Here is a 26839-nt window from a genome sequence, read left to right on the forward strand (position 1 = left end):
GCCAAGTGTATCTAGAAGGCAGGAAAAAGTGCATCCCCAGAGATGGTAGAAGACAGCAAAAGGTGGAATCTCCATTCCTTGCTTTATCAATGATCCTGATGTTAAATCTGGGTTCCCCCCAAAAGGCAGCTCTGTGAACGAGATCCAAAGCACCAAGAAAAAAAGCAAAGAAAATTCAACCAAACTGCAGGAAAAAAGGACACCTCCTAGAACAGAGCAATAATTAGCATTCCTTTTTAGGGAGACTCATCTGAAAGGTTACTGCAAAATTTGGTCTGCTTTTATTTTATATCTTTAATGCTCCTCTTTTTCTTCTAAAGCCAGGGAGGCTGAACTAAATATCAACGTGTTTGCTGTATGATATGAAGCTTATAAAAAAAAATCTGTTGAACCATCATCTGAAGTTTTCCTTTTCCTTTTTCTCTTCCTTTTTGCAAATAATAAAACTTAATTTTAAGCATGTGGTCAGATTAGGGGCCCAGTTATAAGGATGCAAGTGGAGCTAGGTAAAAGACAAGGATATAGAGAACAGCCCAGTACTGATGCTGCTGGCCAGGTTGTACTCAAAAGCCCATGTTACAGAAAGGGCCTAGGTTATACAGGCTTTCCTTCTGTAACAAGGAGGGCTAGAAACTTGCTCTTTGTTTTCAGACAAAAGTTGAAGGACACAAACCCAGATGCCTGGATTCCCAGTCCCAGTATCCACAGCTGCTATTCAGACCTGTCATACAGGCCCTATCGAGGAGTCACACAGATCTCAAAGTAGTGAGGCTGCAGAGTGCCTCCCCAAACTGGGTCAAGTTTTATGTCTTTTGATCCATCAGCCAATTGGAATGTGAACGTTTGCAGAAGGTTGCCAAAGAAAAGGAAGATCTCTGTCTTTGCCAAATTTTCTCCTAAACATGCTCGATGACCTAGGAATGGAGAAGAAAAAACCAATCAGTGCTGGAGGTGGCTGGTTAGGAGTTACAGTGCATTTAACCTGTTGCTGGATTAACCTATATTCTGGGCTTATGCAAGATACAGAATTATAAACTAACCAAAGAGGTGGAATTCATACATCCATTAACACCCTCTCCAAGCAAGCCTGCCTATCTATCTATCTATCTATCTATCTATCTATCTATCTATCTATCTATCATCTATCATTCATCCATCCATCCACCTACCTACCTACCTACCTACCTACGGGCCTAGTTGGTTCTTGGATGGGAGACTAACAGGAAATCTCAGGGCTGTAGAATAGACCAGGAGGGTTTAAAAAAAAAAGTATCCCAGAAGAAGGCAGTTTCAAATGACTTCTGTTTTATTGCCAAGAAAACGTACACAGGAGTGTCCCTGAAGCCACCAGGACTCAAACTCAGCTTGAGGGAGACTTTATCTTTTTTTTCTTCGCCTTTTTTTCTAAAGCACCTACTGAAAACAGCTCAGAAATTTGCTGCAAAGTTTTAAAATGAAAATTAATGCCAAAATGATTTAACAATGTTTAAAACTTCAGCAAAGGATCGTTACCTTGTCGTGGTGCTGGAGCTTGAGCACCTCAATGATGCCATGAGCTAAACCGTGAAGGGCCACCCAAGATGGGAAGGTCATGACAGAGAGGTCAGACTAAATGCGATCCCTGGGGAAGGTAATGGCAACCCACCCCAGTATTCTTGCCGTGAAAACTAAATGGATCAGTACAACCAGAGATATGTCGGTATACCATCGGAAGATGAGACCCCCAGGTCGGAAGATGGTCAAAATGCTACTGGGGAGGAACAGAGGATGAGCTCAACTAGCCCCAGACGTGATGACGCAGCTAGCTCAAAGCCGAAAGGACGGCTAGCGGCCGACGGTGCTGGTGGTGAACGGCGAATCCGATGTTCTAAGGATCAACACGCCATTGGAGCCTGGAATGTAAGATCTATGAGCCAGGGCAAATTGGATGTGGTTATTGGTGAGATGTCAAGATTAAAGATCGACATTCTGGGCGTCAGTGAACTGAAATGAACTGGAATGGGCCACTTCACATCAAATGACCACCAGATCTACTACTGTGGACAAGAGGACCACAGAAGAAATGGAGTAGCCTTCATAATTAATAGTAAAGTGGCTAAAGCAGTGCTTGGATACAATCCAAAAAACGACAGAATGATCTCAATTCGAATTCAGGGCAAGCCATCTAACATCACAGTGATCCAAATATACGCCCCAACCACAAATGCTGAAGAAGCTGAAGTAGAGCAGTTCTATGAGGATCTGCAGCACCTACTGGACAACACGCCTAAAAGAGATGTTATTTTCATCACAGGAGACTGGAATGCTAAGGTGGGCAGTCAAATGACACCTGAAATTACAGGTAAGTATGGCCTGGGAGAACAAAACGAAGCAGGACATAGGCTGGTAGAATTTTGCCAAGACAATTCACTCTGCATAACAAACACTCTCTTCCAACAACCTAAGAGACGGCTTTATACATGGACTTCACCAGATGGACAACACCAAAATCAGATTGATTACATCCTTTGCAGCCAAAGGTGGCGGACATCTGTCCAGTCGGTAAAAACAAGGCCTGGAGCTGACTGTAGTTCCGATCACGAACTTCTTCTTGCACAATTTAGGATCAGACTAAAGAGATGACCCACAGATCAGCTAGATATGGGCTCACTAATATTCCTAAGGAATATGCAGTGGAGGTGAAGAATCGATTTAAGGGACTGGACTTAGTAGATAGGGTCCCGGAAGAACTCTGGACAGAAGTTCGCAGCATTGTTCAGGAGGCGGCAACAAAATACATCCCAAAGAAAGAGAAAACCAAGAAGGCAAAATGGCTGTCTGCTGAGACACTAGAAGTAGCCCAAGAAAGAAGGAAAGCAAAAGGCAACAGTGATAGGGGGAGATATGCCCAATTAAATGCAAAATTCCAGAGGTTAGCCAGAAGAGATAAGGAATTATTTTTAAACAAGCAATGCGCGGAAGTGGAAGAAGACGATAGAATAGGAAGGACAAGAGACCTCTTCCAGAAAATTAGAAACATTGGAGGTAAATTCCAGGCCAAAATGGGCATGATCAAAAACAAAGATGGCAAGGACCTAACAGAAGAAGAAGAGATCAAGAAAAGGTGGCAAGAATATACAGAAGACCTGTATAGGAAGGATAACAGTATCGGGGATAGCTTTGGTGGTGTGGTCAGTGAGCTAGAGCCAGACATCCTGAAGAGTGAGGTTGAGTGGGCCTTAAGAAGCATTGCTAATAACAAGGCAGCAGGAGACGACGGCATCCCAGCTGAACTGTTCAAAATCTTGCAACATGATGCTGTCAAGGTAATGCATGCTATATGCCAGCAAATTTGGAAAACACAAGAATGGCCATCCGATTGGAAAAAATCAACTTATATCCCCATACCAAAAAAGGGGAACACTAAAGAATGTTCAAACTATCGAACAGTGGCACTCATTTCACACGCCAGTAAGGTAATGCTCAAGATCCTGCAAGGTAGACTTCAGCAATTCATGGAGCGAGAATTGCCAGATGTACAAGCTGGGTTTAGAAAAGGCAGAGGAACTAGAGACCAAATTGCCAATATCCGCTGGATAATGGAAAAAGCCAGGGAGTTTCAGAAAAACATCTATTTCTGTTTTATTGACTATTCTAAAGCCTTTGACTGTGTGGACCATAACAAATTGTGGCAAGTTCTTAGTGGTATGGGGATACCAAGTCATCTTGTCTGCCTCCTGAAGAATCTGTATAACGACCAAGTAGCAACAGTAAGAACAGACCACGGAACAACGGACTGGTTTAAGATTGGGAAAGGAGTACGGCAGGGCTGTATCCTCTCACCCTACCTATTCAACTTGTATGCAGAACACATCATGCGACAAGCTGGCCTTAAGGAATCCAAGGCTGGAGTTAAAATCTCTGGAAGAAACATTAACAATCTCAGATATGCAGATGATACCACTTTGATGGCTGAAAGCGAAGAGGAACTGAGGAGCCTTATGATGAAGGTGAAAGAAGAAAGTGCAAAAGCTGGCTTGCAGCTAAACCTCAAAAAAACCAAGATTATGGCATCCAGCTTGATTGATAACTGGCAAATAGAGGGAGAAAATGTAGAAGCAGTGAAAGACTTTGTATTCCTAGGTGCAAAGATTACTGCAGATGCTGACTGCAGTCAGGAAATCAGAAGACGCTTAATCCTTGGAAGAAGAGCAATGACCAATCTCGATAAAATAGTGAAGAGCAGAGACATCACACTGACAACAAAGGCCCGCATCGTTAAAGCAATGGTGTTCCCTGTAGTAACATATGGCTGCGAGAGCTGGACCATAAGGAAGGCTGAGTGAAGGAAGATTGATGCTTTTGACCTGTGGTGTTGGAGGAAAATTGTGAGAGTGCCTTGGACTGCAAGAAGATCAAACCAGGAAATAAAGCCAGACTGCTCACTTGAGGGAACAATATTAAAGGCAACACTGAAATACTTTGGCCACATAATGAGAAGACAGGACACCCTGGAGAAGATGCTGATGCTGGGGAGAGTGGAAGGCAAAAGGAAGAGGGGCCGACCAAGGGCAAGGTGGATGGATGATATTCTAGAGGTGACGGACTCATCCCTGGGGGAGCTGGGGGTGTTGACAACCGACAGGAAGCTCTGGCGTGGGCTGGTCCATGAAGTCACGAAGAGTCGGAAGTGACTAAACGAATAAACAACAACAAAACCTGTTCAAAGAGATGCACCTCTGCAGAAGGGGACGAAATGCAACTTGGAAGTGGCAGCAATGCATAAAAAGTCCCTCTCCTCGTGCTTCGGACAGCAGGGGCATCATCTAAAGGGCCTCTCACAGGGGCATTCGCCTGAGGTTCAAAAAAGTTCAAGATGGTGGCCATGACGTTGAAACCCTGCCCCTTTTATGTGCATAAGATAAAGGGGAGGGGTCTGATCACATCTGCAGCTGCCATCTTGACCTGGCTGACTCCTTCTGTAGATGTTCCTGGCCTCTGATTGTAATGGGAGAGGGGGTCCTTCAGTCAGGCCCCAAGCCATCTGCAGCTTAAAAGGTTAAAGGTTAATACCCGCATCTCAAATTGTAATCATAAGCATTTGGCCACCAGGAGTCATGGGATCTCTGCCTTTTGCAGGAGTTGGCCTCCATGGTTGCCATTTCTGGAGACTTTCCATTTTTACAATCATCAAGATCGGATAAAAACACCATGTGGATAATTGTTGCCACGTCCATCAGATTCAGAAATTGTCACAGCTGCTACTTGAGACATAATTGGGCAAAGGTGTTTCTCACTACAGCAGCTACTTGCAAATCCTTGCCTTTGGAGAAGCAAGGTGTATTTCTAGCCAACGGGCAGCAGAGTCTGCAGGGGGAGTCAAAAAAGTCAAGGGGGCAGTTGCAGCCGTGCAATTGAAGGCCCACCCCTGTGCACATGCGTATGATGTCAGAGCCCTGCAAAAGAGGCGGAGCTCCAATCATCAGCTGCAACCGCCATCTTGACTTTTTGACCTGTGCCCTTGGACACTCTTGTCCACACCCTGCCTTCTCAAGGGGAGTACGACCCCATCCAAAACAGGCTGAACTTCAGTCCCAAAGTCCTAACTGGTTGGATTTAAGTTTTGTTTATTCTTCCTCGTCCAATCCTTTCTGCACGTGCCCCTGTTCGAGCATACTGGTTGCTTCCTTGGACTTGGATGGAAGGAATTGGGAGGGGAGTCCACAAAATCAGGTTCAAGCCAGGTTCACGATCTCGTACTGCCCAGCCCCACGTCGCTGGGCAGAATCACCAGAATAAGAACTACCCCCATTGCTATAATAAGAGATCTACAGTATAATGCTTATCTGGGAGCCAGTCTGGTGTAACCGTTAAGGCATCAGGCTAGAAACTGGGAGACCATAATTTCTAATTCCGCTTGAGGCATGAAGCCAGCTGGGTGATCTTGGGCCAGTCACTCTCTCTCAGCCCTAGGAAGGAGGCAAGGGCAAGCCACTTCCAAAAATCATGCCAAGAAAACTGCAGGGACTGGTCCAGGCAGTCTCTGAGAATCAGACATGATTAGATTAAAAAAAAAAAATGCTTATCTGAGGTAAATACAGAATCTGGGAAAGTGCAAGGATTTAGCACCCTCCTTGATAGTGAATGAATTAAGGTGGAGTCTCTTTGAAGGATGTGAAACACTGATCCCCAGATTCTCGCCAACTGGGCTGAGTCAAGTCTCATTTATGAGACAAGTCACCAAGAAACTCCCTTTCTGTCTCTTGATTCTTTATGTCTAATTTCCTTCCATGCCTTTCCCAGCCTCCCCACAATCTCTCACACATATGAACTCAGCCACTTCATCTTTGGTTGCTTAGTAGGATCAAGACATTAAACCTGAACCTGTAAGCACCCACCATTTTGTTCTTTTTTTTTCCCCAGTTCACAAAAGTTTTATCTATTTAGTTGGTTGCCTCATCTGTTCTTTGGCTGAGATATCTATCAGCATTTTTGGAACACACACCCATACGGACATATTTACATAATCAGTTTACATATTCCTAACATATAATATCTCCTGCTCTTAGCTGGAGCTGATCCACAGCATGCATTAATATAACAACTCAGTTGAACTAGGCTACTGCTGCAGACCAGCTAAGACTGGGATGAGGAGTGTCCAACAGGGTGCCCACAGGATATGTTAAAAAAACTCAAGATGGCGGCCACAGCAGTACGACTGAAGAATATACAAACCAGGTGGAGCTTTGATTGCACCATCATGGCTGCCATCGTGATGGCCGAAGAAGGAACATTGAGTACATGCCATTAAAGAATCAATGAAATTTTAACAAGCTGAATGAGCACCTAAAGAAAATGGGATGAAAGCTTCTCGGCAGGTGAAATTCCCATCCTTGTCAAGGAAATGGTTTGGATTGAACTGCAGAGGCGTCTCCCATTCGTTGGGATCATACAAGGCAGAAGCCATGTTTGGGAGAAGGATGGAGCCCTGCCAAAAAAGAGAAGGAGCAATTAAGTTCTGCCTTTCAACCTAAGGGAACAAAGATAGTTTATTATACATATTTGATGGTCAAAGAGTCCAAGGCGAGAAGTCAATAGGAAACTACAGTACATAATCAGTTTAGACACATGGCTTCAAAGATCACTCTCCTTAAAAATGCAAATAGTAATTAAACAACAGTAATTTAAATACTTTTTTCAAAAAAAGAGGAAGGATCTTAATAAACCTTCTAACTTTTGAAGGTGACCTTGGCTGATCTCAAAAGATTAAGCAGGGTGGACCTCATGGATGAGAAACCACCAGGAAATTTATGTGACATCAGTGTTAGGCTGAGCAGTTGAAAAAAGACATGCATCCTGGAAAAAGTAATGGCGAACCACTTTGGATCTATATGATATAAAAAAATCCCCTTCTCACCTGTATGGGTGGTATGGGTCTTCCTCAACCTCGGATCACCTACCAGAGGCCTGGGAGTTTGAGGGTTCTGCGTAGTATGTTAGCTGTTCCTAGCACTGCACTCTTCTGGACATACTGTATGTATGATATATATGTTTCTATTAAGTGCCTAGGAGCTGAGCTCAACTCAAAAGAGATCAAACATCCACTTTTTGTGTGTGAAGAAAAAGCGGGCTACGTGTATCTTAAATGCTTGTGCTTCAGCCTAACGAAGAATGAGCCTAACTTCACTCATAGACTGATGAGGACTAACTTGACAAGCTAGTCAAGAAATCAGAGTGAAGAATAATCACTGGAAACAGACGCAGCCCCTAGCTAACCCCAAGGATGACAAAATGACATAATATGCATCACAGTGTCCTGAGACAGCTTCCCCCCTGTGAACTTTGGATGATGGGCACATAAGGGACATCATGATGGATGATGCCCACTTTGTCACTCTTTTGTTCTCATTTTCTCTGCTCTGCAGCAGTGAAAAGGAGTGTCAGGAGATAGCAAAAGTCATAAAACAAATAGACTGTGATAATTATTATACTGTTTGATGCTCGGGAATGGCTTTGGACATGATCTTGTAGGTATAAAAGCAGCAGGCCAATCATTATTGCTGCTTTCCCCAACCTGGCACCCTGCAAATGTACTTGGCTTCTTCTCTCACGCTGCTCCAGGTTCTGGTCATACTGAAGTCCAACATATCTGGAGGACAACAGCTGGGGTTATGAACATATACAAATACAGGTAGTCCTCAGTTAACTACCATTTGTTCAGCGACATTTGCGGTTACGGCGGTGCTGAATGAGGAGATTTACTGTCAGCCTCATGGGGTAAACCAGACAGGAAACACGACCAGATGAGCTAATTCTACTGTATTGTAAAGCTCCATTGATAGAATCTTGCAAGTCGGAAAGTACAATCCGCCCCCCGTCTCCTTTACAGCCCGAGAACCTAGGGAGGGTCCCTTCTGAGCCTCTTTCTCCACCCACTATCCAGCTGCGGGCCATGCCCTCTCTTATCTGACTGTTCCCTTGGCATCATCTCTTTGCCCAGTCTCCCAAGGTCTTTCCTTGCAGTGTCCCCATGGTCACTTGATCATGATTCAGGTGCTTGGCAACCGGCTCTCAGTTATGACAGTCACAACGTCCTGCAGTCATGTGATTGTCATTTGAGACCTTCACTGCTGGCTTCCAACAAGCAAGTCAGTGGGGAAGCCGGGAGGAGGTCGCAAATGGTGATCATGTGATGTCGCACCTAATGACCGTAACTAGAACTGCCGTTGTAAGTCAGCATGGTCACGTGACATTGCACTTTATGACCACGATGCTTGGTGATGGAGTTCCCAGTCCCAATTGCCATAGTTAACCGAGGACTACCTGTACTGTGTGTGTTTCATCTAGCAATACTGTGAGCGGAAGAAAGGAGGACTCTAGACCACAGGGATTTGGTTACCTTTCTAATGAGAAACTGCTGGATCATTGTGTCTCTTATGCAGTATCTGGGCAACCCAACCGCAATAACACTGCTGAAGCGCTGGATTTCGTGCACCACAGCATTTGTGTACGGGAGCTTCTTGCGATCCTCATAACAGATTGTCTGCCCGGGAGGTAGGACTGTATCCATTTCCTTTTGAACTTTGGCTGAGGAGAAACAAATATTTTGCACATTAATTAGAGCTAGGATTCAATAAACGTCCAGGTGTGGCCCCAGCTGTCCATGGTCTATTAATGGCAGAGGCTCAGCCTAGCAGGAGGGAATTGTCTAGACAGGAAAGCAGGAATGCCAAGAATGTAAACATGCGACTGTTGGGAGATGGGAGGGAGGAATAAAAGTTAAGGCTTCTCTGCATCGGGGTGGTGTGCAAGAAGGGCACAGAGGATCTGAAGAAGGAATGGGCATCATCCATTCTGTATCATTGTTCCTGCTCATTCAGAGACTGCCAGTTCTTTGCTATGGTCGCCCAACAATCCTTGAATCAACAGAACATTTTACCGACGTATAATTTGCTACTCCTACTACTGATCCTTACCCAGCCACAGGCTCAGCGCAGCAAATGACTGTATCCTTATTTACTATGTGCAGGGCACATTAAGGATACAGATTATTGAATTCTCCTGGCACTTCCTCACTCTCCACTCACCAAATATGACACACCAGTAGGAAAACATCCATCTATCACGCTCCTTAAGGTAGGCTGGGGCTGGGGAGCAGACAAATTTCGACAGATGGCTAGCTTGGCCCATTTAGCCATCTGTCAGAATTGGCTCTGGGTTTGTACAAGTGTTTTGCACAGATGACTTCTTCTTCTGGACATGGGTTTAGTGCTCTTCTAGAAGAGCATTAAACCTATTTCTGCTCCACTGCCCACCTCCGTGCAGGTCAGCCTGTCATTCCGTTGGCAGCCTCCTTCACATGCTTTAAGGGAGTGTTTCTTAAACTTTTTTCTCTCAGGACCCCTTCCCACTTTTAAAAATTATGGAGGACCCCAAAAGAGCTTTTCTTTGTATGGGTTATATTTACTGATATTTTCCTGATTAAAAACAAAAATTAAGGAATTTGCTGCTGCTACCACTTCTCAGGATTGTTTGATGGGATTTTAATATTGTATTATTTTTCAACTTAGGCTGGCAAATAATTTGGATTTCCTGGACCCCTGAAAGGGTCTTGGGGGACCCCCAAAAGTCATAGCACCATACTTTGAGAAACAGTGTTTTAGGGAATAGCTGAGAGGTGCTATGCTTGCACTCACCTAAGTTCCTACCCACTTCTGAGTAATTTCTGAAGCATACACAACTGTAATATTATGTAACAGTCTGTAATTTCAGGTGGGTGAAGCTAGGACAAATATTACATCAAAAGCTACAGATAAGCCATGGCCTTTGAATGTTGAGAACAGACAAACAAGTGTTAATCAAGATATACACTGGCATTGATCTAGGATGCTAAAGGGAGGTGTACCTTCGGTGTGCCTGGCACACCCTAAACATCTGCTGGGTTTACTCAAGAGTAAGCATGTAGTCTTCCCTAATACCTCACATGACTTTCACCCTCTCTGAATCTTCTCATCCTTCCAGTTTAGGTGGCCCAAACAGACAAGGTTTAGCCCTGCTTGGATCATCTGATATTTTGTGTGAGAAATAACATCTCGTCATTTGGACCACCTTGAGGACCAAAGAATTCTCCCAGTAATACTTGTCAGTTACAGGTTAAGGTGCTTCTAGCAGCTTCAGGTACTGAGCTTAGGTTGGACTACAAAGGTTCCCACTCCCTCATCCTTCCTACGATTCTTTTCTCACCTTGGATGTCTGGATAAAGCACCATATATAACAATCCCCAGTTGAGAGTAGTGCTTGATGTCTCTGTTCCACCCAGGAAGAGATCAAAGATGCTCTGAACCATGTTCTTCTCATTGTAGGGCAGCTTGGGTTGGTCTTTCATCTACAGAACGAAAACAGAGAAACGAATGCCTGTGACACTTTGAAAGTCACCTCTTCCATCCAGTCCTTGCTGCTTTCAACGGCTTCAACCTTCTCCCCTCAGGGAAGTGGGTCGCAGGCAGTGCCCAGAAAGGCCAGCCTTTGCTCCTCTGGTCCTCAGAGCCCTGACAGTCCCCTCCAAATGGTGCATTGTCACAATCCCCAGTGAAGATGATGCTCAAGGCCCATCCTCTTTCCCATAGCTCTTTATTGCTTTTCTCCCCAACAGCCAATATTGCACTCCACACACAGGGGCATCCAGAAGGCGGGATCAAAAATGCAACGAGGGGCAGAGCTTTAATCCCACGGTCACAAATGCCATCACAACTCCCTCCACCTCGCAGCCCCCCCTGCTCTCATGTTCGAGACGACCTCCAGTGGTTTCTCACACTTCAGGAATGAGCCCTTGGGGGTCAAATCAGGTTTATATAGGGGATGCTGGGCTTTATTTCACTTCTTTGCTTCTAATTACTCTGCCTGATGTCATTGTAAAAAAGGTCTTTATCAGTTTCAGCCTGATATTCTCTTTGCATCATGATTTATTTTCTTTTCCCAAACTGACTTTTCATCTCTTCTCTCTCTCTTTCTGTTCTCTTTGTAATCACTCACTTTTTTCTTTTTCTTTTTCATCAACACTGCCACCGTGCTTCATGGCATATGATAAAACAAATGAAGCTCTTTGTCTTTTCCTTCTTAAATTGCCAATCCTTCTACATGCAACTTGTAGTAATGTCACTCTGATGTGAAGGTTTTTGAAGGTGATTTATTATTATCAGGCAAGGGGTAGCGGCTGCTTTTGTACCACATGCAAAACATGGTTAGTGTTAATCTTGGTTGCCAGTTGTGTGGCATAGAACATTGTGTGGATCCAGCCCTATTTAGTTTAGGGTTCAGTGTGCAAGCCCAGGAAATGAATAGATTCCATTGGCAGGTCACACTCTGAGTTCACACCTGAAACTGATATCTGGGTTCACCAAACTTTCTCTCAGGACATCATGCTATACAAGTAGTCCTCACTTAACAACCATTTGTTTAGTGACAGCTTGGACTTACAATGGTGTCGAAAAATATGACTTATGACCAATTCTCACATTTATGACCATTGCAGTGTCTCTGCAGTCATGTGATCACAATTTGGGTGCTTGGCAACCAGTTCGCATTTATGATCACCGCAGCATCCTGTGGTCACGTGATCGCCATTTTCAACCTACCTGGCCGGCTTCTGGCAAGCAAGATCAATGGGGAACCTTGTGAGTCACTTAACAACTAAGTGGTTTGCTTAGCATCCATAGTAATTCATTTAACGACTGCCACAAAAAGGTCGTAAAACGGATCAGGTTTGCTTAATGACTGCTTCACTTAGCAACCAAAGTTCCAGTCCCAATTGTGGTCATTAAGCAAGGACTACCTGTAGTAATTTTCCAACCTGCATAATATAACTGCCTTTACAATTGAAAATAACAAGATGCCATTATAAGAGGGCTAAGAGATGCCTGGAGCGCCGCTGGCGGAAGACAGGGAGAGAAGACGACCGAACATGAGCTAGAGCTGCTATTAGAGCCTACCTTGTGGTGGTAAGGGCGGCGAAATGGCGTTATTTCTCCGCCCTTATTGCATCTGCAGATAGCTGTCCGGCGGCCCTATTTCGGGTGACTCGGTCCCTCCTTGGAGGGAGCAATACTGAGCCTCACCTGCAGGGTCACTGTGAGGAATATGCTGCGCATCTGGCGGATAAAGTTGCTTGCATTCGCTCTGCGTTGGACTCCAGCTTTCAGGCAGGGCCAGTGGAGGATACGGGGGCAAAGTCTGGCATGGTTATCTGGGGGGAGTTTGATCTGGTTGCACCTGAGGAAGTGGACAGGGCCCTCGCAGCTACTAGTTTGGCCACTTCTGTGTTAGATCCGTGCCCTTCCTGGTTGGTCAAGGCTGCCCGGGAGGAGGCACGTGATTGGTCTGGGCAGTGGTTAATTCCTCCTTGAGAGAGGGGGTGCTCCCGCCGGCTCTTAAGGGGGCGGTGGCGCGTCCTCTCCTCAAGGGGCCATCGCTCAACCCAACCAGCCTGGACAGTTTTCGTCCAGTCTCCAACCTCCCTTTTTTGGGGAGGGTTGTGGAGAGAGTGGCCGCGTGGCAGCTGCAGAGGACCCTGGATGAAGCGGATTATGCGGACCCTTTTCAGTCAGGGTTCAGGCCGGGTTACGGGACTGAGACGGCATTGATCGCACTCTTAGATGACCTCTGGCGGGAGCGGGATGGGGGCAGTGCGACCATCCTTGCTCTTCTTGACCTCTCAGCAGCCTTCGATACCATCGATCATGGTATCCTCTGCACCGGTGTCGGGAGTTGGGGGTGGGCGGCACAGTGTTGTGCTGGTTCTCCTCCTTCCTCCGGGGTCGGTTCCAGTCGGTGTTGATGTGGGGGAGAGGTCCAGTCCACGTCCCCTACTCTGTCAGGCACCTCAGGGCTCGATTCTCCCCCCTCTCCTATTTAACATCTACATGAGACCGTTGGAGGAGGTGATCCGACGGTTTGGGGTGAGGTACCATCAATATGCTGATGATACTCAGCTTTATATCTCTACCCCAGACCGCCTGAGTGATGCCGTGGATGTCCTGACCCAGTGCCTGGAGGCTGTAAGGGCCTGGATGGGGTGCAATGGGCTTCGACTCAACCCAAGCAAGACTGAGTGGCTTTGGGTTTGGGGCCTCCTGGTGACAAGGTTTTTCCACCTTTGGTCTTGGATGGGGTTGCACTGCCACAGACAGACCCGGTGCGCAATCTGCGGGTCCTCGTAGACTCACGGCTCCTGCTCAAAGAGCAGGTGGCAGCCGTGGCTAGGAGGGCCTTTGCACACCTTCGGGTTGTGCACCAGCTGCGCCCATTCCTAGACCAAGAAGCTTTGCTCACAGTCACTCATGCCCTTGTGACCTCCCATCTGGACTACTGTAATGCGCTCTACATGGGGCTGCCCTTGAAGAGCATTCGGAAGCTTCAACTGGTGCAGAATGCAGCTGCACGGATAGTAAATGGTGTCGTATATTCGACACACGTAACACCACTCCTACGGGAGCTGCAATGGTTGCCGGTGTGCTTCCGGGTGCAATTCAAGGTGCTGGTTGTCACCTTTAAAGCCCTTCATGGCTTGGGGCCGGGTTACCTAAGGGACCACCTTCTCCCAGTTGTCTCTACCCATCCAAATAGATCTGGCAGGGTGGGTGTGCTGCAGGTCCCGTCAGCCAGGGAGTGTCGGTGGCAGGAACTAGAAGGCGGGCCTTCTCTTCCATAGCACCTGCCCTCTGGAACATCCTCCCTCCAGAAATCAGGGTGTCCCCAACCCTGCTGGCCTTTCGTAAGGCCGTGAAGACCTGGCTTTGTGCCTGGGGCCTCGATCGTGTGGATGGTCCCATCTCTTGGCTGTATTAATATCTATGCATTGCTCCCTTGGCAGCCATGTATATTTATTTTGTATTTCTTTTATATTTTAACTGTTTTAATTGTAATTGTTTTATGGTTTTATTGTTGTAAGCCGCCCAGAGTCACTCGCTGAGACGGGCAGCTGTAGAAATCAAACAAACAAATAAATAAATAATAAGGTGTCTAACAGTCACACAGAAAAGCACCCACTTACTTTCTCTATTTCAGCAAGGTAACATTGAATGAAGTCGTGGCCTTTTTCCTGAGTGCCTGCATCTTGATGCTTCCTGATCTCCTTTCTTATGAATGCCCACACAAAGTCACGTGAGCATAATGCTGTCTTGTGAGGTCCTGGGAGACAGTCCATTATCCCGGGGAAAATATCATATAGCTGGAGGGAAGGGAAGAGAAGAAACGCTCGCACGCTGCCCAGGATCACATCACGTGAGATGGACGGCCACATAAGTATCATAAATACATTATTAAACGGAATAGGAACTGATCTGAGAGCAAAACCCTAGGGAAAGGTCTCTGTACAGGAGGTCGCTCTCTTGCGAATGGCCTTGGCAGAAGTTATTAAGATGATGCAACAAGGACATCCTTCCCTGGAGAGGCCCACTGGACCCTCTTTCAGCTCCAGAATGAATTAAACACTCGTTGTTTTGTAAATCTTTGGAGGAAAAGGCATAAGAGAAGTTCTGAGTCCCAATGAGCGCTCTTTTCTTATTTTTCTGTTTGACGGTGCTTTTGTCTTTTCATTTTTCTGTTCTATTTGCAACATATCCACACTGTATTCTCCTTTCAGGGTTGCTGAGAACGCCAAGGCAATTTATTCCTTTTATTTTAGTGGAACACAAAACCCTGGGGCAGAATTCCAGCTCCCACCCCATGAAATAAAGGAATATATCATCCTATAAAGGAGGGAGACACAAGACCACTAAGTCTAGTTTGAAATTAATCCAAGTGCCACTTAGATTAAGGTCTGAGAGTATCGTTTCTTCCCCGTAGAGGGAACGTTTTCGAGTATCATTATCAAGGATTTTCACCTTAAAAATTTGGCTGTCCTTGTTTGGTGCAAAACCTCAGAGTTAGGGGATTTAAAAATACTGTAGGCAGGCACCTTTGCACACCAGCGTATTAGCTAAAAGGAATCGGAAACAGACAGCTGTCATAAATACAGGAATATCAACCAACATCCACCAACAAGGATGACAACAAGGGTGGGGTCAACAAGATGGCACCACAATGTGACCCAAGTACTTTCCCTTTTATACCTGTGCCACATGCTTGATCCACAAAGAAAGTGGGGAGGAGTTCAATTGCACCGTCGTGTCTGCCATCTTGACTTGTCTGACCCCGCTCCCTGCAGATAGCCCTGCTTCCCACGTAGGTCCCCCTCCCCAGGCCTGTTCAGCAACCCTAACGTGTTGGTGCTTGTCTCCTTAGATAAAGGGAAGTAGAGATTCACTCACAGTGTGTGTGAGGGTGCCAGGAACTTTGAAAATCTTCTCCATTGCTTCCAGGAGGTGATGAAAAGTTTTGTCCTCTGTGGAGAAGCGACGTCCAAAGACGACCACACAGATCACATTGGAAACCGCAAGGTTGAGGGCAAAAGAAGGATTCATAGGTTTCCCTGCAAATAGAAAGATTGACTCATAACTGGTGTGCGTTTTGCAAAGATGGCGCAGGGCATACAGAAGAGTTATAGGCAGCTGTGGGTTCACTATGCCAGATGGGCTATATTCTTTTTTTATTCATGGGCAACAGCCAGGAAATCGGCGAAACCTCCATTATAGGCTCTGCTTTGGCACTCTGTCATTACAGTATGTGTTGAATAGTTTGTTTTTCAGCCGCACGGTCACAATTCGGTGATGTCATTTTGCTCACTTATAAAGGACATCAGCACATCTGCCACGGACCGTGCGGATTGTGTTCAATGTTGTCCATATCGCACGGGGCTGATCAAATCCAGACGGTTTCTCTGAGGTGCAAGGTAAGCTTCAACATTGTGGAAGACAATTTTCTAGCCAATACTGTTTCCACATATTGTGGATGTTGAAGTCATCTTCTGCAAGTGATTGAGTGACTGGCTGTGACAAATGAAGCAAAAAATTATATTTGTAATCTAGACATATGTCTATAATTTTATACTCTGTATTTTATAACTTGTGTTTTATTTCCTGTGTTTTTATACTATTGAACTGCGATGTGAATGTGCCATACGATAAATAAATAAATATGGACATTTGGTCACCATTTCTCCCAAGGAAAGAGAGGATATCGATTTAATGATCTCGAGATATTTTATCAACGTCTCTGTTTTAGCCCTCCCTCCACTTGACCACATCTGGAATGTAAAAAAATCAAGTGATTTTTTTTGGGGGGGGCGGGCTAGGATAAAAATGATTAAAACTAAAGCTGCACATTTCTTCTCTTTTCCCCATTTTATTATATTTTATAAGAAGTTTACAAAAAATAAACAAAAACTCAAAAGAGAACAATGAAATACAAAAAAAACCCCTAATAAACCACAAGAAAGAAACCTAAACAGAATAAAAAATAGGGGAAAATATTTTTAAAAATGTAAAAGCACTAATTTCTTTTTAAAGACCTGCACATTGTGATGGGGACAGAGACCTTAGGGTCATGAGTTCCAACAAACATGTTCTTAGACAGGGGTGTCTGCAAGCAAGCCAAAAGAAAATCAAGACTGTGGCCATGACTGTGCAATTGAGGATCCGCCCTTTTTTACATGCATCTTGACTTTTTAAACACGCACATGTATTGTACGTATTGTAGCAGACAGTATGAATAACCTTGAGGAACAGGAGGAAGAGATGCAACCAAGACAACAGTCAGATAAAAGAAAACTGAGTCCAGAGCAGAAATGTAATTTGAGAAGGTGTCTCAGACAAGACCGTCCCGGTTCTCGTGAAGATAAAGGCAGGGAGGAGGGAAGCACATTCAGACTTACAAAATTCTGTTACTGTAACTTATAATAAAAGTAGTATTAGCATGCATAACTGGCATCCTTGTCTGGTTTATCTTGAAGGGCCGACACATACATGCACACCCATCCCTTCTTCCATGGATGCCCCTGTTTTTTATTTATTTATTTTAATAAACGCTTTATTAAATTTAGAACAAAGATAAAAACCACAAAAAAGAAAAACTACAAGAAAAAAGAAAAAAGTGGAAAAGAAAATGAAAATGAAAAAAGATTTTTTAGAAGATTACATGACAAGATGACTTCCAACTTTTAACAACAAGAATATACAGCAATTTCCATAATTAGTCCCTTACTCTAAATCTAACCAAGACCACATTATTTCTGTAAATCACCCCATAGGCATTATAAAAATCAGTACATTGCTTCTTCCCCTTATATATAAAGAAAAATAAACAGATATATAAACCTCCAAATCAACTTCCCCCCCCCCCAGAAACCCACTTATGAAATGTTTCCCTCCTACCACTATTCTATATATTTCTGGCCACTATATTAACAATCAAATTATAAACACATTTAAAAAAACATTTAAATTATCTACTTTTATGCTTAGTATTACTATAGCAATCTAACCCTTATTAAATCTTAGAAGTTGCTACCTTTCTCACATTTGGATCAGTTTATATTAGTTTACCTCATCTTACATTTGCTTTGGGATCCTAGGTTATTTCGGTTGACCAAACTCAATTTGAAAGTGACGAGACAACAAACTTGAACCACCTCAGTGGAAAACCCAGTAGCTGCATTTGTCAATGTGTGAAGCTTTCTTATTTTAACTTTGACTAGGTTTTTTCGAGGGGTTGATTATTGTATTGTGTGAAGTCAATCATTTGCTTCGTTAAGGTCAGTGTTTCTTAACCATGGCAACTTCAAGCTGTGTGGACTTCAACTCCCAGAATTCCCCAGCCAGTCGGGCTGGCTTGGGAATTCTGGGAGTTGAAGTCCACACAGCTTGAAGTTGCCATGGTTGAGAAACACTGGTTTAGGTCATAATAAACTAAGTACAGGTATTGTATTAATCCAGAAAAAGGAGTTAATTCAGAAAGTAAGTTAGCCATGTGGCATAAACCCAACCACATAGTGATGTGATAAAACAGGCTTTGACACACTTTCAGCAAGAAGATAAATTGCATTGGGTAACCTGTAGATAATCAGATGGGTCATAAGTCATAAATGTATTTGAATAGGCATATAATGAAAATGCTTCATGAAGTTTTTTTAAAAGCTCTTCTTGCTGGGGTGTCTGCAAAGGTTCAAAAAAGTCAAGATGGAAGCCACAGCTGTGCAGTTGAAGCCCCGCCCCTTTTTTTACACGTTTCCTTGCACACCGCATGGAAAAAGGGCCAGAGCTCCAGTCATGTGGGAGCCTCCATCTTGACCCTTTTTAACACTTTGCCTTTCTTTGCAGAGACCCCTGTTAGAAATGACTCCAGACTCTTTTTGGGCTTAGCTTTTAAATTAAAAATTAAGAAATTTAAAAAAAAGAAAAACAGACTTCTGGCAAGAAAGTAAAGACTTCATCTTGGTAGTACCTTTAGTTTTCCTAAACATCTCCACCAAAGATTGTGCCTCTTCTTGGATCTGATACTCCAGAATGCTCTTCCCCAAGCCAAGGGTCTTCATAGCCCCCATGGAAAATCGCCTTTGATATTTCCAGTTGCGACCAGTGGCCAGTAAAATCCCTGATGACACAGAACCACAATGACATGTTATTAGCCTTGAATGAGTCCTTGGATCCAGCAGGCAGACAGAATCCACTTCCCAGAATTTTGTGATAGAAGGCTACCTCTGAAACCTGAAGCCCAACTCTGCCACATAGGGCTCTGGAGAAATTGCATGCATAAAAAGAAAGCCCAAATCAGTGTTTCTCAACCTTAGCCATTTTGAGAGGCGTGGACTTCAACTCCCAGAATACCCTAGCCAGTATGTATTCTGGGAGTTGAAGTCCACACCTCTTAGCTAAAGTTGAGAAACACTAGCCTAAACCAATCTAACTAAACAGGGGCCAAAAGAATTAAGAAAAACAAAACAAGAAGAAAAGGGGAAAAACATTAGAAACAAACGAGCAAACCAAAATCGCGGATAGCTTTGACGGTGTGGTCAGTGAGCTAGAGCCAGACATCCTGAAGACTGAGGTTGAATGGGCCTTAAGAAGCATTGCTAATAACAAGGCAGCAGGAGACGATGGCATCCCAGCTGAACTGTTCAAAATCTTGCAAGATGATGCTGTCAAGGTAATGCATGCTATATGCCAGCAAATTTGGAAAACACAAGAATGGCCATCAGATTGGAAAAAATCAACTTATATCCCCATACCAAAAAAGGGGAACACTAAAGAATGTTCAAACTATGGAACAGTGGCACTCATTTCACATGCCACTAAGGTAATGCTCAAGATCCTGCAAGGTAGACTTCAGCAATTCATGGAGCGAGAATTGCCAGATGTACAAGCTGGGTTTAGAAAAGGCAGAGGAACTAGGGACCAAATTGCCAATATCCGATGGATAATGGAAAAAGCCAGGGAGTTTCAGAAAAACATCTATTTCTGTTTTATTGACTATTCTAAAGCCTTTGACTGTGTGGACCATAACAAATTGTGGCAAGTTCTTAGCGGTATGGGGATACCAAGTCATCTTGTCTGCCTCCTGAAGAATCTGTATAACAACCAAGTAGCAACAGTAAGAACAGAGCACGGAACAACGGACTGGTTTAAGATTGGGAAAGGAGTACGGCAGGGCTGTATCCTCTCACCCTACCTATTCAACTTGTACGCAGAACACATCACGCGACATGCTGGGCTTGAGGAATCCAAGGCTGGAGTTAAAATCGCTGGAAGAAACATTAACAATCTCAGATATGCAAATGATACCACTTTGATGGCTGAAAGCGAAGAGGAACTGAGGAGCCTTATGATGAAGGTGAAAGAAGAAAGTGCAAAAGCTGGCTTGCAGCTAAACCTCAAAAAAACCAAGATTATGGCAACCAGCTTGATTGACAACTGGCAAATAGAGGGAGAAAATGTAGAAGCAGTGAAAGACTTTGTATTTCTAGGGGCGAAGATTACTGCAGATGCTGACTGCAGTCAGGAAATCAGAAGACGCTTAATCCTTGGGAGAAGAGCAATGACCAATCTCGATAAAATAGTCAAGAGCAGAGACATCACACTGACAACAAAGGTCCGCATAGTTAAAGTAATGGTGTTCCCCGTAGTAACATATGGCTGTGAGAGCTGGACCATAAGGAAGGCTGAGCGAAGGAAGATCGATGCTTTGGAACTGTGGTGTTGGAGGAAAATTCTGAGAGTGCCTTGGACTGCAAGAAGATCAAACCAGGAAATAAAGCCAGACTGCTCACTTGAGGGAATGATATTAAAGGCCAAACTGAAATACTTTGGCCACATAATGAGAAGACAGGACACCCTGGAGAAGATGCTGATGCTAGGGAGAGTGGAGGGCAAAAGGAAGAGGGGCCGACCAAGGGCAAGGTGGATGGATGATATTCTGGAGGTGACGGACTCATCCCTGGGGGAGCTGGGGGTGTTGACGACCAACAGGAAGCTCTGGCGTGGGCTGGTCCATGAAGTCACGAAGAGTCGGAAGCGACTGAACGAATAAACAACAACAACAAATGATAGTAATACATTCTCAGTTTAGTCTCAGGGAAGGCTCCTCCGATACACTCGGTGCCTTGAGGACATGGGAGCCGAACCATGAACATGCCAAACATTTTGCCATTCAGCCCTTTTACTGTAAGTTATTTTTCCCTGGTAAAATTCTGTAAATTTTTACTAGCTACGCTTCTTCGCTACTTGAACCAAAAATGTAATTTGTACCAGAACAAAGGCTTTTTCTGCATCCAGCAAGGCCAAAACTTTTGATTTGTTATTTTTAAGAATGGTACAATGTCCAAGACTCTAGTGCAGTGTTCCTCAACCTTGGCGAGTTTAAGATGGGTGGACTTCAACCCCCAGAATTCCTGGGGAATTCTGGGGGTTGAAGTCCACCCATCTTAAACTCGCCAAGGTTGAGGAGCACTGCCCTAATATTATCTGAAGTCTGTTGATCGTAGCTCATGCCTTCTACAACTTTCTTGCCAAGGCAGCTGTTAAAATCTTAGTGTCAGCATTTAGCAACAGTATCAGATGAGAGCTTGTGCAATTCACAGGGTCCTTTCCACCTTTCAAACTAAGAGTTATTCAAGGTTCATAATATAAAGCTGGCAGGACCTCTTTTTAAGAAGATTTCTCCAATAATATAGGATCTATTCTCTCCTTAAAATTTTTGTAGCGCTCTGCAGTTATTCTGCCTGGCCCTGGGTCCTTTCCAAATTCCATCATACCAACAGTGTCATCAATTTCCTTAACATTAAGGCATCCAGCTAAATCTCCTTTCAGTGCTGTTGAAATTCCTGGAAGATTTATTTAATTTCTTAAAAATCCATCTGCTCAGTATGTCAATATTTAAGGGTATAAATTCTTGTTAAACTAGGGGGGGGAAAAAGCCCTGAAAATTCATGTCATTGTAATCTTTGTGAATTATCCCCATGGAATAATTATTCTAATTCACCAAAATTTTTAAAACAAGAGGCCAATAATTTTCCAAGCAAAAAAAAAGGCAAATTTCATATGGATAAAATTGAGAGCACATTGAAGTTAAAAGGACTTTACTTTGTGTATTGCAGCTCTACCACAAGAAAGGTGACACCAAGGAAATGGGCATTGTCCTGTGCCTTGTGCCCCCCACCAAAAAGCTGATTAATCTTACCTGTATTATTTGCCACGGCTTTAAAAAGGGGAATGATAGGCCGGCCTGCAACATCTTCAGGATGGCTGGTGAGACCGTCCTTAACTGCTTGGAAACCGTTTAATACAACTATAGGATAGGGCCCAAACCACAAAGTAAAGATGTTCCCGTAGGTCTTTGCCACCTGTTAGAAAAATGACCGCATACAGAGTCTTGTCTTTTTCATTTGTCTAGTCCAGTAGCTATTTTACTTTATTTTCATTTTAATAATCCACAGTAATTTTCCAGCAAAACTGAATGTCTCCTTATTCCATTTTACTTTGTTTGCAGCACAAGCCAATTTTTTTGTTAATTAATGCCCCTTCCCCCTGCTTTAACTTCACATTAAAGAGGCAAGTTTCATTCTTTATTTTCAGTTTAAGAACACTATTAATGCATATCAACAGGCCTACCCATGAAACGAAGATAATAATTTTGTAACTTCTGGCCTATCTTTGAGCCTGAATGGGCAAGGGTTCCCTGAGGCCTGAAAAATATTTCAAGGGTTCCTCCAGGGTCAAAAGCTTGAGAAAGGCTGACCTAACCCAATGAAACCTTCTGGAGAATTGAAAAAATTGCACATTCTTTTGTGATCATTGTTTAGCTTAATAAAGGTATTATCTAATGCAGACTTAAAGTAGATCTCTGTGATAACACTGGACAGTGGACAAATGTTCATTTTTCTAGGAACGTGAATAGATGACACCTTAACGGTTTCCTCCACCACCTCCTTCTCCTCCTCCTCACCTGCCTGCCTCCTCAACCTTACCAAGCACGCTTGCATCACATGCCCCAGATATATATCTGCTTTGGAGTCCCTGGTGCTCTCTGAGCCTTGCTGTTTTCTTGCAGACGTTTCATTGCCAGACTAGGCGACATCTTCAGTGTGAAGAGGGAGTGGGCCTTGCTCTCAGTTTATATATAACCCTGAGCTACAAATATTGCTTCTGCTTGATATAGCTGCTTGTTGATCATTGCCTGCAGGGAATAATTGGCCTTGGGTCCAGGACCAGTTGATCAATTTCTTCTTGCAATCTGTCGTACCTTAGTAATAAGCTCTAAATCGGTGTTTCTCAGCCCTGGCAAGTTTAAGATGGATTTCAGCTCCCTGTATTCCCCAGCCAGCATGCTGGGGGAAAAGTCCATGCTTCTTAAAGTTGCCAAGGTTGAGGAACTCTGGTCTACATCAATAATTCATTGTCTGTCCTGTTTCTCTGGCTGTTTCTCAGTGTCAAAGCCATACATGGCTATTAGAAATACAAGTCTTTTAATTATGCTTATCTTTGTCATCAGAGAAATCTCCTTGTCTCAATTCATTACTGCCTTCTTACCCAAGATTAATCTTTTCTTTACGTTTTAGTACCAAAGGCCAACATTATTCTTGAGCTCCCCCAAACCAAATTGGCTTTCCACCTTCATTGTCAACTGTATATTTACTAAGCGTGCAGGCTGTTATTACCTTGGTCCTCTTAATATTTAACCTGAACCCAGAATTCCCACTTGCCACTTTTACTTTCATAATAAGCTGTTTTTTTTCCCATTCAGTCATGCCCGATCCTCGGCGGCTACCTATACAAATCCCTGCAGTTTTCTTGGCAAGGTTTTTTGGAAATGGTTTGCCATTGCCTCCTTCCTAGGGCTGAGAGAGAGTGACTGGCCCAAAGTCACCCATCTGGCTTTCCTGCCTAAGGCAGGACTAGAACTCACGGTCTCCTGGTTTCTATCCCTTTGCCTTAACCACTAGACCAAACTGGCTCTCCATAATAAGCTACATTTCCTTTAATTTTGGCTATCTAAGTGGTGTCATCTGCATATCTCAGACAGTTAGTATTCCAGCCTCTGGTATTGACTGCAACAGTTGGGAGATGCCATCATTTCCAATCCTGCCATTCTCTTAGTATATTTCCTAAATAAATGAAACAGATATGGGAACTGCAAATGCCATTGTCTCCCTCATTGATTTCTTTAAACTCAGTCCTTAAGTAGCTTCTCAATCTTTGTAAAGATTTGTCAGGAGGATAAGGAAGAATCCTGGTATGCCCATTTTCTTAATACAATACATCCCACATTTCGACCTGGTTTATCCAGCTGGAGGTCTAAATGCATCTCCAACACGTTCTGAAAGATTTCCAGAGGAACAAAGATTTGCAGCACCTGACTTAATGGTATCTAATGCAGATACTGAAAGATCTTAAAATATGGAGGGTCAGAGAGGCAAGTTGGGAAAATTATTTATTTATTTATTTTTATTAATCCAATTTATATGGCCATCAATCTCAAACCAATTACTCTAGGGAGCTAAGGAGGAATAACAGCACATCACAATGAAAACATTAACAAATATAGCAGGCAGGATAAAACCAACCAGCACAATCAGCACAGCCATGATATGGCTAAGGGCCCTGGGCCCAGGCTCAGTAACAAAAGCAGGTCTTTAGGGCCTCATGAAAGGGTACAAGGGTTGGGGCAGAACTAATCTCTAGGGAGATGATGTTCCAGAGGGTGGGTGCCACAACAGAAAAGGGTCTGTTCCTGGATCCCTCTGTATGACATCCCAATCCACAGGACCTAGAGTATGCCTTTTCTTCTGGATCTAACAGGATGGGTAGATATAAGCAGGGAGAGATGGTCCCACAAGTAACCCATCCCCATGCCATGAAGAGCTTTATAGGTCACTACCACACTTTGAACTGAACCCAGAAACAGAATGGCAATATCCACTAAACACCCACATTGACATTTCACATGCACAGCACCCAGCCCAGATCATCATTTCCAGGACATCAGATCCACCGCATCAAGTGGAAGCAACTTCACTTCTTCCAGCTGCCACAATTCAATCCTTTCAGGCTCCTCACAAACTTCTTTTTGGAACACATCACACAAAAGGAAGAAAGCCTCAGAGTATGGTACAGTATTCTCATGGGACAGGACTTCAAGAGTGCCCAAGGGCCTCATGTTTTAAGATCAAGGGACTCTTCTCTGATACCATTTTCCAATTAGACTATATCCTATTGTAAGTGTAAAGCCTCCCTCAGATCAAGCTCAACTCCAGATAACTTCATGGAATATCCATGTTTTTTCTTGGCAACAGTCGAGGAAGTTTGCCACCGTGTTCTTCTGGGTTATCTGTTTGGCTTCCCAATCTAGCCATCAAATCTTGATGGTCTCCTATAGCCCAGATCCTACCTTGTTTTGATTCCTTTGAGATCAGCCAAGGTCAGCTAGTCTATATTAACTGTACAACTATCCCATAACTCACCTTCAATGAGTTTGGGAACACAAAATATGATGTGGAGCTTAACACATGCTTTTTAACAATACGTTAAGCTTCTAACTGATCAGAAAAAATGATAAATGTTACTCTAACAGCTTCTAGGTTTGGCAAATCTATGTGATGTCCCACTAATCTCTACATGGTTACCAGGAGACTTACAAATTAAGGTCTTTAGAATTTGGTCTGATTTCTTCCTATTGCCCAAGTCAGATGCCCCAGTCTGGAGTTCCATAAATCTTCCATTTTTTTTTGGCTGATTGGGATAACACTGCCTTACCCCCAGCCTTATCGTTCGTGAGGATTTTTACAGGGTTTCTCAAGAATGAAAGGTCTTATGCGACGGGGTATCCTAACAGCCAGAAATCACACTGAGACAAGGAGTAGGTCTCCAGTGTTTATTACTGCTACATAAAACAGAATCCTAACGAACTGAAGAAGCGTGGGAAAAACCCAGACAGATAAACACCAAAAGTTAAGGCAGTTCTGATCTGTGTCTCTTTGAATGGCTGCTTAATTCCTCAGTACTACGCATGCGTTTTCCCCCCTGGATAGAGGCCCCTTCCAGCTCGCCATCAGTACTCATGACACGGGGTACCCTTTCTTTTACCAACTTCCATTCTACAGTGTTCTGAATGTGCTCCGACGTACAAAATGACTTGAGCATAGATGTTGGCATTGGAAGAGGGCAGGCCAAAGAGAGGGCCAATGGAAGGGGCCAAACATTAACTCAGTGTTTTTTTCGTTTTCATTAGAATTATCAAAAAAGATCAACCTTTTTGCATTTGGAGGACATGGTGGGCGTAAACAGTAGCCCTTACTAAAAAAATAAAAAATAGTTTTGGCCACAATCTCTTTGGCCGCCCAAAAGCCACCAAGTCATTTAGCCATAACTTATCCCTTCACCTCTCCTACCAATCAAATCTCTGCCGTGAGTCAATCAGCTGATGAAAGGGTTAGAAAATAAATACCTCAGTCAAGAGTTCACGGTGTATTCGAAAGAATTTGGGCTGCCATAAGCATCCAATGAAAGGCAGGGGAGTTGGTCCCGGTGGATAAAGTCTTCTTTGGGACTGTAGCTTCACCAGTTGGACAACCAGAAGGCACAGAACGAACAGGATAAAAATGGAGCCTAGAGCAAGCATTTCTGTGCAGCTTCCCAGAGGAGTGTGCTCTGTGCTGGGATGTACCCACAGAACACTTCTGTTCTTCTAATTTTGTTCCCATGGGCGGGATCCTCCGCAGAGAATTTCCATTTTCCCTCCCTCTTTGGCACATCCTCTTCCCATTCCACATCTCTGCTCAGGGCATCTTGTAGGTTGGAGCCTGCTCAGAAAATTGTGTTATAAGGTTAATGAAAGAAACTGCATGCCTAGCTGAGTAACTCCTCTTACGCTGCTCTGGCTTAAGGGAAACATTTAGTTGACATTGCTATATTTACTCCCAAAGTGGCATCTTCCA

The 26839-nt window shown here is 43.9% G+C and overlaps 1 protein-coding gene across 1 annotated transcript; it reads right to left on the minus strand.

The window, feature by feature from the left end:
• Positions 1-426: 426 nt before the first annotated feature.
• On the minus strand, positions 427-26523 carry LOC134499852 (cytochrome P450 2J4-like). Its single transcript, XM_063306720.1, has 9 exons — positions 26350-26523; positions 22087-22249; positions 18856-19005; positions 15786-15946; positions 14528-14704; positions 10723-10864; positions 8879-9066; positions 6826-6967; positions 427-914 (listed from the first exon to the last, which is right to left on the minus strand). Exons 1-9 carry the CDS (start codon positions 26521-26523, stop codon positions 736-738), a joined length of 1476 nt encoding a protein of 491 aa, XP_063162790.1. The 3' UTR covers positions 427-735.
• Between the last annotated feature and the right edge of the window lie 316 nt (positions 26524-26839).

This window comes from Candoia aspera, chromosome 6 (assembly GCF_035149785.1).
Source record: "Candoia aspera isolate rCanAsp1 chromosome 6, rCanAsp1.hap2, whole genome shotgun sequence".
Taxonomy (NCBI): domain Eukaryota; kingdom Metazoa; phylum Chordata; class Lepidosauria; order Squamata; family Boidae; genus Candoia; species Candoia aspera.